Source organism: Seriola lalandi, unplaced genomic scaffold (genome assembly GCF_002814215.2).
Source record: "Seriola lalandi dorsalis isolate HSWRI2012SDOR001 ecotype SW California unplaced genomic scaffold, Sedor1 jcf7180002054573, whole genome shotgun sequence".
Classification (NCBI taxonomy): Eukaryota; Metazoa; Chordata; class Actinopteri; order Carangiformes; family Carangidae; genus Seriola; species Seriola lalandi.
Window position 1 is genome coordinate 1236636 of NW_019525126.1, and position 19957 is coordinate 1256592.

General features: G+C 42.6%; 1 protein-coding gene across 1 annotated transcript in view; it reads left to right on the forward strand.

The window, feature by feature from the left end:
- Positions 1-16337: 16337 nt before the first annotated feature.
- The window catches only part of LOC111663175 (latent-transforming growth factor beta-binding protein 2), an 84819-nt gene continuing 81199 nt past the window's right edge, over positions 16338-19957 (forward strand). Inside the window, exon 1 of the mRNA XM_023417266.2 lies at positions 16338-17888. Coding sequence (XP_023273034.1) covers positions 17449-17888 — 440 coding nt within the window. The 5' untranslated portion in view covers positions 16338-17448. The remainder of the gene's footprint in view (positions 17889-19957) is intronic.

The following is a 19957-nucleotide window of genomic DNA, read 5'->3' on the forward strand; positions in this document are numbered from 1 at the left end:
TGGTGGCATAGCTGACAGCATTATCAGCACAAGATGTGAGAGTTGCACACTCCTGCACTTCTGATTGTTTGCTTCCTCAGTGGGACCGTCTCGTAATGGGCTCGACAAGTAAAAATTCATTTTTAATTGCTTTGGTTGAAGGCTGTGGACACGCAGGCCCCATGGACCTCCACACTACACCCACATGTTCCTGGCGTCTCTCCTCACGCTGTGGTCTGAACACTATCAGGAGCAGGCAGAAAGGCATCTTGAAGTACTTGGAGGCAGGAGTTCAGTTATTTGGTCTTGGCATGCACCTGCGGATTTGCATAATGGTCTCTCTCGAATTTCCCCCAGGAATGCTTGCTAAAGAGGGACCACAAATCAGAAAGTCATCCTCTGGCGCTCACCAAGAGTAATGTACCATGTTGGAATGGTTCTTCTTCCCAAGAGAACCTGTGGGAGATCACTCAGCAACAACACTGTACATTTTTGTAAATTCATCTGATGATACTAATTCCCTGGGAAAACATGTTTCTCTGACAAATTTTCCATGTACTATTCCATAAACATCTCCAGACCTGACTGCAGCTTGGTTTTGGAGTTCGGGGTTGCCAAGTTCCTCGGGGAGTCAATTTATGGGTGGTTCTCGTCAACCAAAGAATTTACATGATCGAAAATGCAGTGCCTCATTTCCCATCTCTGAGTCAGACACCCTGCCTCTGAGGAGATGTCCATCAGTTTCTCTGATCAAAGATAATTGTCCACAGACATTGATCTTCACAGGACAGAGAACACAAATGTGGCACGCCTTTAAGTATCTTTAGAACATGACCGCTTTCTCCCTCCTTCCTGCTAGACAGCCGTGGGGTTGTCTGCTTCCCATTCCAACATGCAGGTCCTCATTACCTGATTGGACGCCGCTGATTACCTGCCAACTGGATTGGCTGCAGGTATTCATCATCTGTGATGACTGGGCCGATTTAGAGGCCAATCTTAATCAGGGTTGTTGAAGGACAGAGGAGAGCATCGCTGCAGCAGCAGGCCTGGACTGAAGTTCTCCCCAGGAAGTTTACTCTTCACTGTGTAGTGTACTGACTTCATGTTATCCTCGGTCCAAACTCTGGCTAACATCAGGTCTCTGTGTGTGAGCATCCAAAGTCCTTCTCCAGAATGAGCAGAGTATGAAAGGAGAGTTCTCTCCATCTCTCCACAGTGGTTGACCACTAAAATGACTTTGACTCTTTGGCTTTTTGGAGGGAATTTCTGCCTCTGCTGTCTCTTCTATACTTGCACTATCAGGGTCTTAATTGGCTCTTTTTATGACTGGTGACAGTGTGGTTCTGCGATTGATGTTGTTGAGGATTATGGGGAAAACGGCTGTGAGAAATACACATCACAGTGATGACAATGGTCTGGCAACAAAGTGCAGCAAAGGAATGTATGGATGGGATACTGCTGCTGATTAAAGAGATTTTTTCCTCCATCTCTTGATATTTCACAGATTCTCTGTTGCTCCTATCAATCCTTTGTGATTTAAGTGCTGAGACCTGGCTCTCAACACCTGAGCTGGAATACAGCGAGTCCATGCTGAATAATATGTACGAGCGGCCACACATACATGAAAAGGCCTCATTAAAATATGTTCCTCTCGCAGAAACAGGACCTCCAACACATGTTTTGTTTTGAAAATGATATAAACGTCCATGCGTACTGAGGTCAGACACAAGCAGAAGCTTACAGCCGTGAGTGGTCTTGAAAAACTGCTAGCATGGAGATTAAGTGTCCCCCAGCTGATGGCTGTCTATGTTATATATGATGTTGGAGAGAAGGTATTGATTCATGGGGTTAGTTGTCCTGCTGGGATGTGCAGCTGTATTATATTCGGTGTGTCGGGAAACATTTCAGTCCTTATATTTCCTCTATAAAGACAGGGCCTCTAATGTAGAAGACTGTCCAACTGTTTGACAAACACCCCCTTGCCACTTCACCCTTATTGTCAGTGTGTCACTGTAGCAGGTATGAAAGGACTGTGAATCATTAATCCTGTCAGCAAAAGTGTAGCAAACAGTCAGTGGAGACGAAATGTTTTCAGCCATTTAGATGGTGGGCCAAGTTCAGTCCAGACTGAAATATCTAAACGACTATTTCATAGATTGCTATGAAATATTGTACAGACATTCATGGCCCTCAGATGATGAATCCTGCTTGACTTTGGTGAATCCCTGACTTTTCCTCTGGGAACAAAATGAGGTTGACATTTTTGGATTTTAGAGAAATATCTTGACAGCTGTTGGATGGAATGCCATGAAATTCTGTACAGACATTCATGGTGCCAAGAGGATGAATCCTGATTACTTTGGTGACCCTGCAGCTTTTACTGTACTGGCACCAGCAGGTCAGCTTTTTCACTGATCCTCAGTAATAGATGGAAACAGACATTCATGGTTTCCAGAGGATCAAGCGTTTCCCTGACTTTTCCTCTAGTGCAACCGTGAGATTTTGTGTCTTGATAACTATTGTATGGATGCCATAAAATTTGGTACAGACACTCATGATCCCCTCAGGATGAATTGTAATAACATTAGTGATGCTTGAGTCAAAATTTTAATTTCATAACAATACTTTGGTTTATGAATGATGATATCCCCATCAGTCTCAGCTGTATTTTGTGTTGTTTATCGTTAGCTTGCTAACATGCTAACATTTGTGAACAAGTTACAACCAAATTATACATGCTAAATATGAAAATGTTGTTGTCATGCTGACATTAGCATTTAAAAATCACTGCTGTTCAGCCTCATAGAGTTGCTAGCATAGCTACAGCCTCTTAGTCTTTGTTTCTGTCTCTCTGCTTATAAACTTCACCATGTCAAACTGCCCTTTTAACTGTACATGTAAAATGCTTCATAGAGTTGCTGATCCATGGAGAAGAACTGGGTGGTTCATAACACATTCTTCCAATGAGATGAAAAGCTGAATAGCTCTGGCTTACGGTCAGAGGGTCAGCATCAAAAATCACTGTCATTAATTCTGACTCCCACAGTTATACAGAAGAGAAAAATAAACAAGACCTGATGGGATTCTTGCCACCCAGAGTGTCTTGAAATGTGCCAAAATATGGTTGGCACTGGGCAGTAATGAGCCTGGCATCGGTCTTCTTTCCAACCACAGCCAGTAAAGAGCTCCAGGCCACTGGTTTGATCCTGCGTACTGTAACTCCTCACCCGTCCAGACCCCGTCTCCAAGTAAATCCTGCTCAACAGAGAGGCCATATTTGGCCATACATCTTCATGGACTGAGCCAGGATGCTTTGTTTGTGGCAGTGCCCTGTGTTGATGCGCACCTAATTTATAAATTGAGAATACTTGTGCTTTGAAGGAGAGATGGTGATCCGTATCATCACAGAAAGAAACCAGAGGACCACATCATATAAGCTAAGGCTCAGTATTTGTGAATGAAACACCGTGTTGGTCTGTGGTTTGGGCTGCACCACAACAATGTGGAAGTTCTAAAGCTTTTAGTCATCTTTTGAGCTAAAAGTCATCATAGAGTTTGTCAGCTCACAGCGGAACTTATTCATTCCTACTTTCTCCGGTTAGGGGATGAGGTTTTAAATGGGCTGCACTGACCACAACCATGCGACCACAACAATAGTAGCCACATCTGGTCAGCACATGTGCCATCTCTTTTTGTGTACACATCAGCAATGGCCAGATTACAGTGTTTATAGTCCAGAGCCACACATCACCTTCATCTCTGTGCTGTTAAATCAAATCCATGGAGAGCAAAACAGTTTGACAGGAGCATCAAAGACAGGATGTTAGAAATAAGACAAAGATTTCTGCATTCGCACACGTTTGGCTTGACTCAGGGATGACAATGTGTGAAAAGTCTAGGCTGGCACCTAACTCCACTCTACAAACTGTTAAATCCACTCAAGGCGAACTGCCAGGAGCCAGTGAGCTAGAGATGAGGATGAAAGAGAACAGAGGTACAGCACACCTGCTGGAAGCTTCTGATTGAGGGGAAGTGTGTTCCTGTCCGTCGCGGCGATCCCAGCCAAGTCATCCCAAACAGAGATGGTCAGCACAGTAGGGACAGGGACCCCCCCCCCCCCCCCCCCCCCCCCCCGGTGAGAGAGAAGGATGAACAGGGTGAGGCTCTGTTTGGACAGATAGAAAGATTGACTGCATCCTATCAGCTGCTGCTTCTAAAACGTGCCCAGCTCCTAGTTTAGATAATGGCAGCCAGCCGCCTAAACCCTTTGAAAAAGAGATTGCGTGTTTTCGACCTGAATTCATTTCAGCTATGTTCTCATGGGTAGCAGTTTCACATGACTCCTCTTGACAGTCATTGCTGCATGTAAAAGTTTCAGATTCAGTGTATGTAATCATGGGAAATAAGCTACAAAACATGACATTTCTCACAAATCTTGTCTCCAGTTAAAGGAAAACTGCCGGCCTCCCTGCTCATAAAGTTATTATCAGGTTCCAGGTCCAAGTCAGCTCAAAGAGGATATGATGTAACCCACTCCTGGCTCCTCTCTGCTTTCTCTGTTAGCATTGTGGGTCATGGCAGGAGTCCCTTCCTGTTTGAGGGTGTCAGCCACCCAATGGGATGATGAGGATACCATCCAGGAGACTCTGGGGAGGATATTAAAGACCAGAGACAAGTGAAGACATGAGAGAGGCCACAGACATGGCAGAGAGTGTTCGCTTTGCTCTGGGTGTGAGCTATGTGAGGATCTGCCTGTATATTTTTCTTTTATGGTGACTGGTTGAAACGAGGCTCTGTAGAGGAATCCCCACTGAGGGTCACCACGCTGCTGCACCAAGAGTATCAGGCAGAAACATGTAAATAAATATGTATTTTCAACAACATTAAAGCATATGAGTTCTTTGCTCCTGCTCATTTTCTGAACACATGACTACTTCATGCATTTGTTTATGATGAGAATTGACTCACTCACTCACTCACAGTAATTTCAAAGAAAAGAGTCATTTGTGTTTCCCCGGGGTCTTTTTGAGCAGCAACTCAAAGAGTCATGTGATGTTGACAAAACAGAATGTATTTATGCTTTACAGTTTTCAACAGACACATCAAAGTAAAATGAACAGACTCCAAAGAGAAAGGGCTTTTTGCGGTGAAATGTCTGCCTGAGGTCAGTTAAATAAAAAAATGAAAATAAGAAAACATATTCCTGTTCTGGGCTGATGGACAGAGGTGAGGCACACTGACATGCTTCTGATTTGTTTGTTTCGTTTGGACAAAGCTGAAGAACAGGGAACAAGGCCCAATGGTGATTCTGTCCAGGCTGTGAAATCCTGTGAAGCACACAGAAACAATACAACACAATATTCATTGTATCTTCTGCCATTACACTGTCATGATAATCAATCGGATTGGCTGTCAAGATGTTGCACCCCCCCATCCCTCGCTCTTTGTTTCTTTCCCAGCTTCACTCCTGCCAATTAGGCAACATATTTCACAGACTCGATGGAATCCCCTAACTTTTGAAGCCGTCCATTCCAGACCACCGTCATCTTCTAAAAGCCCTTTGTATAACCGGCCAACGGCTCCACAAGGACATACAAATTTCGTCAGATATCCAACATTGTCCGTGGACTGCGGTTGAGATATTTTCCATCCACTGAATAAATTTGTGATCTTGTTACAGTCATTAGAGAATGCAACAGCAAGATTTTTGTGGCAAAATAAACATTACATCAGCAAAGAATTTGCCCAGAAAGACCTCTCCGAAGAGGTTTTGCATGGAAATACACGTCCAAGTAAATACAATATAACACTTAAGTTTTCAGTCACATTTCACAGACACCCTGTATTTATTACCTCATAAATATATACATATGAAAACCGTCCATTTTCTGTCTTTTGCTAAGTACGAAAATGACATAATAAAGACTGTTATGCAACTAAGGGAGTTCCTGGGTGTTTGCGACAAGGAGATTGAGCTATTTTCTGTTTAGGTATGTGATTAACAGCTCCCAGGTTGCCTCCAGATGTGGCTTGGCCTCAGACACAAACTGAGTAAAATTTTTGATAAAAGAGTGACCCTACACGACACTATCCATCATCATAAGAGATGACGCAGTGATCTAATAAGTAGATCTGACTACTCGCTGCAAACACAGAATCATTCTTTATGCTAAATGGTGGACAGATGGTTGATCCCTCTGCAAGCAATCACAACCAGCGATTGCCAAACTCCTCATCAGATACTATCAACTGGTGAGAAGAAAACAATAAGGTGGTGGAAAACAGTAGTAGTAGGACCAACATGAGTTTGACCATAACAGCCTCTAATATCAGCCAGGCCTTTTGTGGGTAATATCACTGGCTGCATCTTTCTTTGTTGTTTTGTTAGAATGCCACAGAATCTATTTATTTTCAGAGGGAGGTTTAAAATACTCTGGATCAATCTACAAACAACAAACAGAGACTGGGTTGTTTGTGAACACTACACCCTTCCATTCCATTCTCCATTTGCCCATTGTGAAATCCCCCTGCAGCCTTTGACAATCCCCAAACACAAAACCTGGTGCAGAACAAAATGTTCAAGAATTTAAGCCAAAATCTGTTCCGAAACGTATCTAAACATCCCACACAGGATGAACTCATATCAAGGACTGTCATGCGAGTTTTAATATACAAGCTCTGTGATCGATTCATCTGGGTTATCTTATCTTGTGGCTAGCACAGTAAAGTAGAAACACTTGAATGACAATTTTATGACCTTATTGTTTTGTTAACAGCTTTCGATAATTGTCATGTCCATCATCATGTATTTTTCTACTCAGTTGTCATCCTGTTTTTATTCATTTAGTAATTTACCTCTTCCTTAGATAAACACTAGTCTGGACTGGGCCAAGATGTCCATGAAGAAGGGAGGCTGGGTACTCATTCTGCAAGGAGAGCACTTTGACATTGCAGAAATAACAGTGGATCAGTTATCATACTCAATTCACTCCATAATGACAGAGTGATAAAGTACACCCTTGATATGCTCTTGTGTTTTCATTTGTCATTACATTATATATTACTGGTGTCTTGAATCTTAACATTTGTCATAGAAAACAAATCAAAGCTCCCACTGTGGAAACCCTGTTCTTATCTTTGGATTGTAGAGTATAATTTGTTTAAATAAAAAGGCTGTTGTGGTTGTAGGTTGATAGATATGATACAGTTGCAGATCTGGTTTGAATAAATCAGAAACAGCAGTAGATTGTAACTATGCCGATTTACTGTAGTACTGTACTTTACTTGAGTATTTCTATTTTATAATACCTATACTTCACTACATTTATGATATTGTACTTCTTGCTCAACTACATTTACTTGACAGCTATAGCTACAAGTTATTTTGCAGATTAGCATATGAATTCAACGTTTTAAAGGGATATATCTGTTTTTTTTGACGTGGCACTACATATTTTAAACCGCTGAACTACCGTATTACTACGCGAAATCGCACCTACGGAGCGCCGTGTATTACTCCGCTTTCTGATTCACTCAGGTGACCTGCGGATGTGGCGTTTGAAGTTCAGCAGTTGAAAAAAAATGTAGAGCTAAAGGGAAGTGCTGTGTTCAAGGGAAGATAAACTGCTGAAAATATTCTTGACGAAGCGTACATTTAAACGGACATTGGATTGTTTCGGGGTTAAAAGTGCCTAAAACACGTTTTTTTCTTTTCCCGTGGCCCCATGCACAGCAACACATAGCTCTGCCGCTCTACCGGTGCCCCGGTCGGCTTTCCTATCTGGGATCGCGCTCATCATAATCTACTGTAGGTAATGTACCCACTATATATGGCTACCTCACACTACCCCACGTCAAAATTCACGAACTATCCCATTAAGAAACAGTATAACATTTTCATATCTGCCAATTAAATATGAAGCTATTGTCAGCAGCTTAGCTTAGCATTACGACTGGAAACAGTGAGAAAAGCTAGCTCTGACAGTTGGGCTAAGAGTATGTCCAGCATATAACATCCCCACCCCACTCATAAAACTAACAACTGCTCATTTTGAAGCTTTGGTCTTTGTAAAGATGAAATAGACGTGTTACTTTGTCAGGTTTAGAAGTGACGGGACGTGGATATTGTTACTTTCAGACAGTGTCAAGCTAGCTGTTTCCACCTGCTTTCTGTCTTTATGCTCAAGCTAGCAAAGCCTTGTATTTACCAGACAGACAAGACTGGTATCGATTTTTTGATCTAATTCTTCTCAAGTAAGTTAATAAGTTAATTTCCCAAAATATTATAAATTTATAAAATTTCTTTGAATGATTTAACATACCATACACAAACCTATGGCCAGTTTATAAGATATGATGTATTTTTTCATTCATTGGGTCATTCTGCTGCATAATGAGTATTTTAGACTCTAAGTATACTTTGCTGATAATACTCTTGTACTTTTTCTAACTTTGACAGCAGGACTTTTAATTGTGGTGGAGTATTTTTAAATTGCGGTTTTGCCACCTTTGCTTCAGTATCTGATACTACTTGTCTTACCACCGATGGGAAAATATAAAACCCATGACTTACTGATTTACACGCCATGACCTGCTGGGAAATAATTTGAGGCAGGTGAATTACACACACATTTCACTTACATGCCCTTGGGCAAGACACTCTGCCCTAATGTAGGCAGTAATTACACAGACCTGGTGTGAATGTGAAGCACTTACTGCACATAGTCAATTTTCACTTGATAAATAAAGGTTTAAATAAACATTACTTGGCCCATCAGTCTCAATGCACTTCTATCTATTCTAACTCCAATTGCAGTAGTGAAGTATCTAAACTATTTCACATACTAAACTCTACTTCCTGACCTGATGGTAAATGGTGTGCAGTAGGTGAATGTTGGGTCATGTATGTAGATACGTTGCTCATGATGCCATGTAAAGTCATGAGGATCAGCAAGATAAGTAAATTCACCTCTTCTGGCACTTGAGGCTGTGTAGCAGCATGTCTGTCTGCGGGCTTATTAAAACTTGGCTCCCTAATGAACATTCGCCCTTGAAGCCTGCTGAGTGCTTAGTGCTGCTCAGGAGACGGGGCTCTGGACGCACGGGGCCTCTCTTCCTGCTCCCTACGGAGTGCTCGAGTATAAAACTCAGCTGCACCAGCAGGCTTGGGAAGAGTCATATGAATACTTTTACATTAGAGTGAACTGGAATGTTAACAAAAGACAGAATACAAACAGAATAAATTCTGCAGTTTTTTCCTCCGTGTTTTATTGCTACAGAAATTAATTTTGCGATCTGATGGGGAGAGTAGTTTTATTGGCTCTGCAAGTGTCTATTTTTTTTAATTTATAGTTTTGTCGTTGTCATCTTTGCCTTGGGTGATTTGAACCCCACTGCTGCAGCATGGGAGAGTGGGAGGAAAAAGGGCAGTTCCACATGGGCTGATTGAGACTCTGCAACCATGCCATGACTTCACACTTCATTGTGAACACGCCAATTTATGCTTGTGTGTTTTTGTGTTTGTGTGTGGGTGTGTGTATGAGAACACTGGAGGAAGCAGGGATGTAGTGTGGGCTTGTAGGCAGTGTTGCATAAAAACACATCTAGCCCAACAGCTCCCTCAGGGGTGTGATTTACGAGCTGGGCAGTGACAGGAGACATCCAGGAACTAAGGCCTACTTAGAAGATATGGAAATGACATTAATATATCCAGAATATTCTGTCTATCTATCTATCTATCTATCTATCTATCTATCTATCTATCTACTCTGAATTTCTGTGGTTCAGGCAACTTTGACACAAAATAAAAAAGCAGTTCAAAGAGATTCCACAAAAGTGCCATGATGAATGGGGCAGTTTTCCCAAACATCTGTCGGAGGCCTTGGTGTCTGTCTGCCCGAGGGGCTCTTGCAGACAGGTCAGCGCAGTCAGAGAGGCTTCCTCCCTGAACCTCACGCTCCTATTCTTCCCCTCAATCCCTGTACCATGGATCCCATGGCCATAACAAGGTTTCATTGATGGCTGGCGCACCGGCTGGACTGAAGTTTAGTCTTTGTTATATGCTGCTGTTGATGTTACCCTATTGACCTTTGCGCTGGAGGGATTCCCACCCAACACTAGTGACTGATAATTAGCGAAAGCCTGTGGCAGAAAACACTTTGAAGTCATCTCGGCTAATTGTTGTGTCATCCCCTTTTCCCTTGAAGCTTGCTCGCGGTAAACAGGACGTAGGTTATGGCAGGCCAATGGTTTGTTCTGACTAAATGGACTATGGGGAAAAGGTTTAATGGATTGAAAAATAACAAATTTATCATGCTTAATAGGAAGCTATTCAGGTCAAATTGACCTCATGCGGGGGGTTAAATCGCATCATAACTTTCTGGCACTCGACCTTCACTGTTAATTGGGAGCAGTGAAGAAGATTTTTCATTCACCTAACTGTTGCTGAGGAGAGCACATGATTCTCTGCTCAGAGCTAGCCAAGCATGAGGCCCGTCCAGCAGCCATCAAACATGAGCATTACATGAGTGCTACATATGGGAAGAAAAACACTGCTTGAAAACACTGCTAGCGAGTGGTTTGGCCCAAACCACACCACAACACACCAAATTGTTGTGCGGCTGCAAGGCACGTGTCATCAGTGAGTCAACCACCAAATGGGCTTTATGCATCATCCATTCCCAGCAGTAAAGGTAAACAGACCTTAACCTGCATTACTCAACAGGCTACAGTGTAATATCAAAACAACTGACAATTTGTTAAATGTTTCCTTTATTGTGCGTGCACTTAGGCTGTTGAGTGGGCTGCATTGGAGTGAAATAAAAAATGCTGTTTTTCAGTGTCAGACCATCCCAGTCTCTGTACCACAGCTGTTTGTTCTAGAAACCCTAAAATAATTATCTTGGTCCTGTAGGAAAACAAGAGGTTTTCCACAAGAGTAAGTTACAGCTCAGTGTTGTAAATACACTAAGATTTAAAGGCAAATGCAAAGAGCATTTATCATACTAATATTTACATTTAAAATTATTCATTATTTGACATTATAGGCTGATTTGCTGATACCTGGTTGGAAAATTGCTTTGAAAAAGGAATGACCCTCTAGAGGCAATTAAAGGAGTTAAGTCAGTAGAATATAACGCTTCCTGCACAAGTGTGAACAGTATTTTACAGGTCCTGCTTCAAAAATAAAACCACTTTTATAAGATCTGCACGGCGCTCAATAAAGTTAGATATACAGAGAATAAATAGCTCCAAAAGTGGCCCCTTAACTTGAAAATCTGTGAATTTGTTTTCAGTGTGACACCAGAGAGGCTTCAGTCCTTTACTCTTTACAGCGCCGGTTGCATGTCTGAAACAGGTGGTTAACTACTGGAAAGTCACAGGCAGTTTGGTGCCAGACACTTGGCATGAACTCACAGGTTCCTGTCTCACCTTTGCCCCAATTTCTAAAATATCCCATGTAATATTGCCTCTGCATCATTCATGTCGTCTGTTATGAAAGTGTGTTGAATAGAGCCATCAGTTTGTACTTTTAAGATAAGTGTGTGGAGCAATTTCTGTCTCCTGTGGTGGGTGGGGGGATGTAGGGTAATTGCAGCAGATATCCATTTATATCCTCCTGGTAAAGCAGCTAATGTGGAAAAAGCTTGACCTTGATTTTCCATGGTCGCGTGGTGGAGACATCATGAAACAAAGTGAATGGGGACCGAAGCTGTGAGACGCACAGCCATCTATCACCCCTTCAGGACAAATAGCTGCTGAGGCAGTCCAGCAGGCCTTGTGGCCAGGTCACAGCCAGGAGGACCAGAAAGAGGAGAGCCCTTGGGGCCCTGGGCCAGCGGCTGGAGAGGCACGCTGAATCGAGGTTGAGGGGCCAGGAAAATTGAAAGGGAGGGGAGAGAAAAGTGGGGAGAAAAAGGAAGAAAGCTGCGGGTGAACAGCCAGGATGATCTATCACACACAGTAACTCCTCCCTCCTTCTTTTTCTTCGGTGAATTCTGCAAAGAGCCAAAGAAAACATGACAACTAAATACTCAGAACGTACAAGAATGCATGTCGCAGTGGGCACAATCTCCATCCCTTCTCTTATTTAGATTTTACTGCCAGTATTGATTTACATGGTGATTGATTTCATGTGAATCTGGATGTTTTAGGCTACATCTGGCTAATGACTGGAAGGCCCCACATCTTTGGAAAATGTATGCTTTCTGGAAAGTTATGGCAACTTCTTATTTGACCTAATTGGCTGCCAGCATGATCCACCCTTTGAATCTGCTCCAGTGGCATTTATCACGCAGTAGCATGACATCACTCTGTGTATTGTTCATGAGAGACACTGTTAAATCAAACTTCAAGAGACAGAAGGACTACACCACAAAATTCAAGGCTAGAGTGGAGGATTTAGAGAGTATTTACAGAACTGAGCAGTATATTTTCTGACTGACGAGTTAAAAATGTTAGCAAGTGCATATTTCAACGGCCCACCAAGGCTGCCATCGATAAAACAATTTTTATGTGTTGATGTAAAACTGTAAATTACATTAAATCCACAGGAATCTTACAGTTTTGGTTAAATGGGAGAGAAAAGGGGACAGTCGTGATCAGATATCTGGGTTATAATGTAATGCAGCTTCCTGGGTCATATTTCATATAGCAGAGATGGTTCTGTCAGCTAACTGACAGTTAGCCAGTGAGAGAAATGTTTTACTTCTCACATATTTAGCCCTTATATGGAAGCAGGAGGGCAACTTCTGCCTTCCTGTCTATATGTTTTTTTGAATTCCCATCTCAGACACCAGAGTCTATTCAAATATTCAAGGAATAGAGCTGTTCAGGGCTCCAGCTCCATAGGCGTTCACGTCCAAGTGGATAAATAAAATGGTTACCTTTACCCCTGTCCACTACACAGTTTATTACAGCAGCAGAACTCACACAAATCTGTTCTACAAGCCCCTGCTGGCTAACCGTGAACATCAAGAGCACGTCAAGGAAGCATCTGAGGTTTGCCCATAAAACATTTAGCCGCCATCAAGTCAGGCAGAAAACTATCCGTTAAACCTCTTCAGGTCTTAAAGCTCGTGGAGCCATGCTGATAATATCGCTGACTCATACAGTAAATCAACAAAACCTTAAATGTACGAGGATGGATTTAGTCCTTTTTGTTTCTCCACGATGACCTCTGACACCAGGCTTGACTTCATTTGATGCAGTTGGCACCTGGTTGGTTATTGTACAGCTAGGAGTTCATCTATATCACAACCTGTGCTGTAACATACGATTTGTCAATGTGATTTCTCAACCGAAGCCAAAACCGCTTGTTCACTGGTGAAACTTTTCAGAGGTCGCAAAAGGGGCAATTTGTAAAAGGGAAGTACTTAATTTAATCTTTGCAGTTTTCTTGCCGATGACATCCCAGGCAGCTTAGAGCCTTTGTTAACTTAACAACTCACACCCACAAATGAATGAGCCGATCATTCACCCATGAAGTAATGCAGGGCGGACGTATTGCCAGTGCTATGACATGCGTCAGAAACATAGCCAGTGGTGTCTGTCTAACTTTATCATGTTTCTGGATCGCTCCACTATTTTAAAAGTGTGGATGGCGTTGATAGGTTTGAAGCAATGAATAACAATGCCATGCAAGACAATATGTTGCATGTACAGTATGGCTTTGAAACACATGCACATACAATTCTCAGTTTTTTTTTTCAAGCCAGCACCCATATTAAAAAAAAAAAAAAACAACAAAAAAAAACAAGAATGAATATCATGAAAGGCGAAGTGGAAGTGCCTCTCTTAAATAACGCCCATGTGACCTACTTCTATTACCCAGCTGACAGCACTTCATTCATACAAGCTGGGAAAGGCCCTGTAGTCCTTGGCCTAAGCACATTACATTTATCCTGCTCTATCTTCAACTGTTTCCTCTTGTTGCGTGAATGCCTGTTTTATGTACAGTGCTCAGTCTGCTAGGAAGCACGATGGAGGTCTTCTATAATATTCCTTCCAAGGAAAAGCTGTCATGTTCAATGAAAAAAAACTACATTAATGAAGCACATAATTTCAGCTTTTATGAAGCGGTTCTCTGCCAAACGAACCTCCTTTTTCCACGTTTTCCCCCAGGTCCTCACGGCTGCCCAGTCTGAACAATGTCAGTATTATGTTAGCTGCTGGGCAAAGAGGAAGGAGAGCTGGGGGCTTTGATACAGACGGCAAAAGGTAGCTAACGAAGAGATTGACGTTCCTTGTTGGTGCTCTCCATTGAAAGTCATCACAGAGACTGATTCACATGGATCACTTAAAATTCTGGAGGCGAGGCTAAGAATTCGCTGTTGATACTTGGTTATAATGAGAGCCCTACATTCTGGGTGCAATGATACTGTTTGGCTTTCCAATGGGTACACTTGAACCCTGACCCTTCACTCGCTCAGCGGTGACGAGGCAGTCACTCTCAACTAAATGGATGCAAATGTGTCTCTCTTGGGACATTCATGCTGACAGGTAAACACAGTGTTGGTTCCCGTGCTAGGATTCATTAGGAGGCATCAAATGTGTGTTCAGTAGCTATAAAAGTTTTGCCTCACGGTTATACACTGAAAACCATCTTGGAAGTGAAGCAATCGAAGGGACTAAGTAGTCTGGAGACAAATCAAATCCACCTTGAGCTTTCTTCATCACATGCGCATGCACACGCACACACACACGCACACACACACACACACTAACACACGCACACACAGAAGCTGTTTGCGTCGGTGTAACTCCAAGACTTGGATGTTGTTATTGCTGCTACGACCCTGTGCTTTGTAAGAAACTGTGCAGAGTAATGCAGTTATATTTCTGCTCCGCATTTGAAAGATGATAGGAGTGGCTTGGTTGTCATGCCAGAGTTTTCAAAGGACTCTTTGTGTTAAAGCGTTGGTCATAGCCAGAGACATCCTCCTGGTATTTATACTAGAGTTCCTCCAGATGCTGCAAATTGTATCAAATTGGGCCACATTAAGTCCTATTTCATAACATGGATGGCTGCTCCACAGATCTTCAATGATTCCCAACCAGGGGTACTTGTGCCTCAGAGGGTACTTCTGTAGCTGCCACAGGGTATGTGAAAGCTTGCTGTCTAGGTCAACTAATTAAGAAACAACGGAAAATTAAAATTTGATTTGAAAAACACCCACTTATTAAGTCGGCTGTAACAGCTGAACACTAACCACATACTGCGTTCAAGTGGTTGAAATACACTCAGTTGCCAGTTCATACACATACAGTAGCTCAAACCAGTTCAGTCTTATACCGCAGGCCTGCCCCCATGAGGGCTGCAATGTTCAAGTTTTTGTTCTGTTCTAGAGAAGTGTTGATTCAATTTGTGGTCCTGTATTGCATTATACTGAGAGGTGTTTCTATTATTTCATCTACCCTTATTGATATAAATGACAAAATAATAGAAAACACTTGTCAGTATAATGCAATACAGCTCAACAGCACCACAAACTGCATCCTCCAAAATAACCACGCAGATGATTCAACACCTCTCTAAGAGTTTCAACAATGACTGAACTTTTATAACCTAGACTGCATTAGTTTTAGATGGGTGTGCTCTAATAAACTGACAACTGAGTGTAGACAGTCGCAGCAACGGAGACATATAAATCGTCCAGCTTTTGCCATTTGTACAAACACAAATTTGACAGCACTGACAAAATTGTGCGAAAATATTAATGCAAGATTATTCACGTTAATGTACAGCACATATAACGTGATACAGAGACACCGACTGAGGCTAAAGTACAGCGACACTTGAGCTGCAGCCACAGGTCACTGAGCAGATAGCACCTCGTGGATCTGTCTGTGCAAGCCCTGGTCACCCTCAAGGACGCTGGGGTCAGCCGGCCATGATCGGTTTCAGAGGCGCCATTGACACCAGGCAGACGGCATGCCTGGGGGTGGGGTGAGACCGCTGGACGGTCATAAGACAAATGCAGCCTCCTTCTCTAATTAGATTTCTCATGGGTTGGAAGATGAGCTGTAATCAGCTGTGGTGCTCAGTCCAAGTCTCCACTTATGTTTGCCTGCAGAGCCAACAGAAAGAGTCTGGTGGAAGGACTCTGTCTCTTCAAGTGTTCATACAGTAACAGTTTTTTTTTTTTTTAGTTTTCCTGGTCAAACTTCACTTGTCAGAGGTTTGTGTATCTCAGCTATGGTGAGAAGGAGAATGGGCAGACTAGCTTTCCTCTTGGCTGCTGTGTGTTTTGGATGGCAGTCCTGTGGTAATGATGCTCAGGGACCACTCACAGGCGTGCATCCTTGTGGGTTGAATGAGAGCAGGGAGCTACCTCTCTTTGGGTTGTTTAAGATCTTCTGGGAAAAGAGTAATGTGTTGTTTCCAGACAGTGGGAGGGAAAGTGATGATGCAGCATGGATGAGAGGGGGAGATGAATGAGATTTGTTACATAACCTGACCAGTTTTCCAAGGTTTCAGTTTGAGTTTGAACTATGAGCTTCCCATACCTTTTACTGCCAGATGAAAGTGAGTCTGTGAGTCTACAGACTGCTATGATTCTCGTTTTATATGTTGTAACCTGCACAAGTTGAACTGCAGCATTGTAAATTAAATTCAAAGTGCTTCACACTGTCCTGTGACACTGTGATAAGATAAAACAGCCTTAACTCAAAGAATTCAAATCTTAATAAAAGAGACAGTATTAACTGAAATAATCCACTAATAGTGCTGCAGAGTCTTTAAGAAAAAAACATCTGGAAACGTTTTCTTAATTTTTATGATACTGTAGTAGCCTGTCAACTTTAATTCAAACTGAAGGCAATGATTGATGCGGCTCCAGTCATGATAACTTCAATACTCCCGTTCAAAGGAATCAGAAAAAGACACACAGTAAGATGATGTAACTTGGCAGAGAAAGTGCGTGTGGGCACATGGACCGAGCGGTGCAGTGAGTGGAAGCAACAATACAGCCGACAAGGGGGAGTTTCTTCTTGCAAAGCGCATGCAATCCCTACAAAAATTCCCGGTGACTCCAGATCCAAGGAGGTGGTGATATTCATGGGAGCACGATTCAAACTCTCTCACTTGGAGTAGGAGTAGAGCCTCAGCAGTCCTGGAGCCGAAGCGCTGCTGTCTTTGCGCCTCTTTTCTTGTTTAACATAAACTAAAACAGATGGAATAATGTTTGCTTAAAATAACGTTTCTTTTCAGCGCAGTAAGAAAAAAAGTTTTGTAGAGTTTCTCACTTTTGGACTGTGGTTAGGAGCTGATTTGATATCCTGAAGACATACCGCTTAATTCTTACCTGGGCATTATGAGGAGGTATCCAGGCTTCTTTCATTCTTGGGAGAGGATGACTTGCTGAACTCTTGTAGACTAATCGCGGATTTTTTTTATTTGCTCATATTTCAGTGGCTCTAGATTAACTGTAACTCGACCTGCCCTTTTACGCGGTAGTTTCAAAACTTTGCATGCTCAAAATGGACCGTGCAGGATTTGCTGTTTTAATGCTTTTTACTGTTGCACTCATGCAAGTTGGCAACAGTCACAAGGACACAACAGGTGGGAGGAAAGAGTGTGCAGGGGCAGACCGGGCGGTCTGGGACCAGCAGCAGTCACGGGTGAGGAGTCAAGGTCACTTGCCAAGGGGACCAGAGGACCGTGCATCCTCCAAACCGTCCGGTGAAACTTATCCTCGGACCAGCCAGTATAGGACTCTGGTCCGCGTGCCCAGAGGCACATCATCCAGAGCTTCACCGGCTCATGCTGCAGGCGTCTCCCGGGAGGACCATGCCTCTGCGCCGCGGGATGGTGCGCAGCGCACCGCCAGACAACCAGTCAGCCTGCAGCACAGAGCCAGAGTTAACCGCAGGCAGAGCAGCAAGTCTGCCAACACAAGGAGACTTGTTGGGTAAGAGTGACAGCCAAGTGTTCTACAGTCCAATAAAAAAATGTTTTACTTACAATGCTATATCAAGCTGCTGGAGCCAGGAATTTGTGTGACCTATTTTACTGTACATCAGTCCATGTGGTTTACTGTAAAGTAGTGGTGGCCCACTTAAGCAGAATCGTTATTCCTGTAAGGAAAACCATGTGATGATGTAACTTAACTAGCCAAAGAAAATGGCTACAAAGTGCTGCTCTATATCAATACAAAGCTGGTTGGATATAGTGCATGAAGCTGTACAGTCCACACCAGTACACATGCAAGAGCTGCACTAACTACATGAATTAGTGTAATGTATGTATTTTGTCATCAAGGTTATGGCAGGACATGGAATAATAGCTGAGGTTAAACACTGTGCTGATAACTGGGGTGATAGTGGATGCTTGTAATGAGAAGCAAATGAGTATATGAATGGGTGAACTGAATTTGAACTGTTTTGAGACCCATGCAACACTGCATTATCACCATTTCCTCCCATTACCACACATTACAGCGTATTTAAATCGTAGTAGGAGAGTAGCTGCAGACTACTTCAATGTGTGCTCCCCAGTTTTGTGCTGTTGCCTGTGGCCATGTATTGTAGTGGCTCAACTGGAGCATCGGCTGGTGAACATTTGCAAATTTGCTTAGTGATCAGAAACACCTGTTTCTGCGATGGCCCTCTCTCAATGCTGCAAATCCCAATTTTTTTTTGTCTCTGTTAAACTCCAAACAGGACCGTCGGTTGTTTCCTTATTAGAGCTCTTTTCTTTTTGTTAAATGAACCCTCGTCCATCCAGTCCTGTTTGTTCCATAGGGACAAAGCATGATACACACTGGTGGGGAGAGTGTTTACATAATAATCAGAGGGGAATTTCAATGGCTCACCTTGGGTTGCAGACAGTGAAATATAAATGAAATATCTCTTTTGTGTGTCATAACAGAGCCTCTTTCCTTTAGGAAATTGAATGTTTATATGGCCAATTTATGGAGGACGCTTTACAAGCAATAGGAGGATTCAGCCAAATGGTTTGCCATCTGTAGGCATACATGTAGTCTAATGTGCACTCACCTGAGTTAAGCCTAAAACATGATAAAAATGAAGAGGAAAGTGACTAGTGGTCTATATGTTCATGCTCCCTCACCCACCTGCTTGCTACTGATACTTTTGTCCTTGAAGATGTCTTTGTGGTGCAGGACCTTGAAAACTAAAACTCACCACTTAACACCCAATAGAAAGGCTGGAGAGGGATCTTGTCCACTACTTATACCTACATTTTACTGACTCGGTCCATGGAACAAATGTGTTGTACCGTGTAGCACCAACAGGCACAAACTAAAAACAACATTTCTTAACGTATCCGTCACCCAGACAGCTGCACTGATGCATGGTTGAATTGAGGTGCTGTCTATTTAAAGTAGCGCATAAAGAAAATAGCTGCCTGTAGTATTAGATCCAACATGCTTTATTGCAGCACAGGGCAAATGCCTTGCTTGACGTTGCCAGCAAAACACATTTCAGTGGTAAATGAATAGGGCTCTTTGAGTTTTAAAGAAGCATAAAGGTAGCATAACATAAATCTGCGGTAACATTACCTTATAGTAGTCTGCTTGGTTATTTTAACACTTTGATTCATTAGCGTCAGATGAATCATCTGCTGCTTGTTAGAGAAAGTGCTTTTCGTGACACATTTCCTCTTGGAGTTCCCAGTCAGCTTACTCATTTACTACACCCCGCGGCACTGGCGGTGCTGGGTTCACTTAACCCTCCTTTACATTCAAGTTGACTCAGTGTGACTCCCCTTCTGTTTTCAGTGCACCTGTCAGACGTTTGACTGATCCAGATAGCTCAGTTGTGAAATAATACTCCACCTCCTCATGTTGGGGGTTTAAATAAAAATATAACAAGGTGTGAACAAGGTGTTGCTATATTTTAACCTGGGGCATGGTCCTAATTATGTTGTAAGTTCTCCATTACAAACATACATATATCCCATGATGGAATTTAAATGTGATGACTGAAATCTTTGGCATGGGCCTGGCCTGATGTGTTT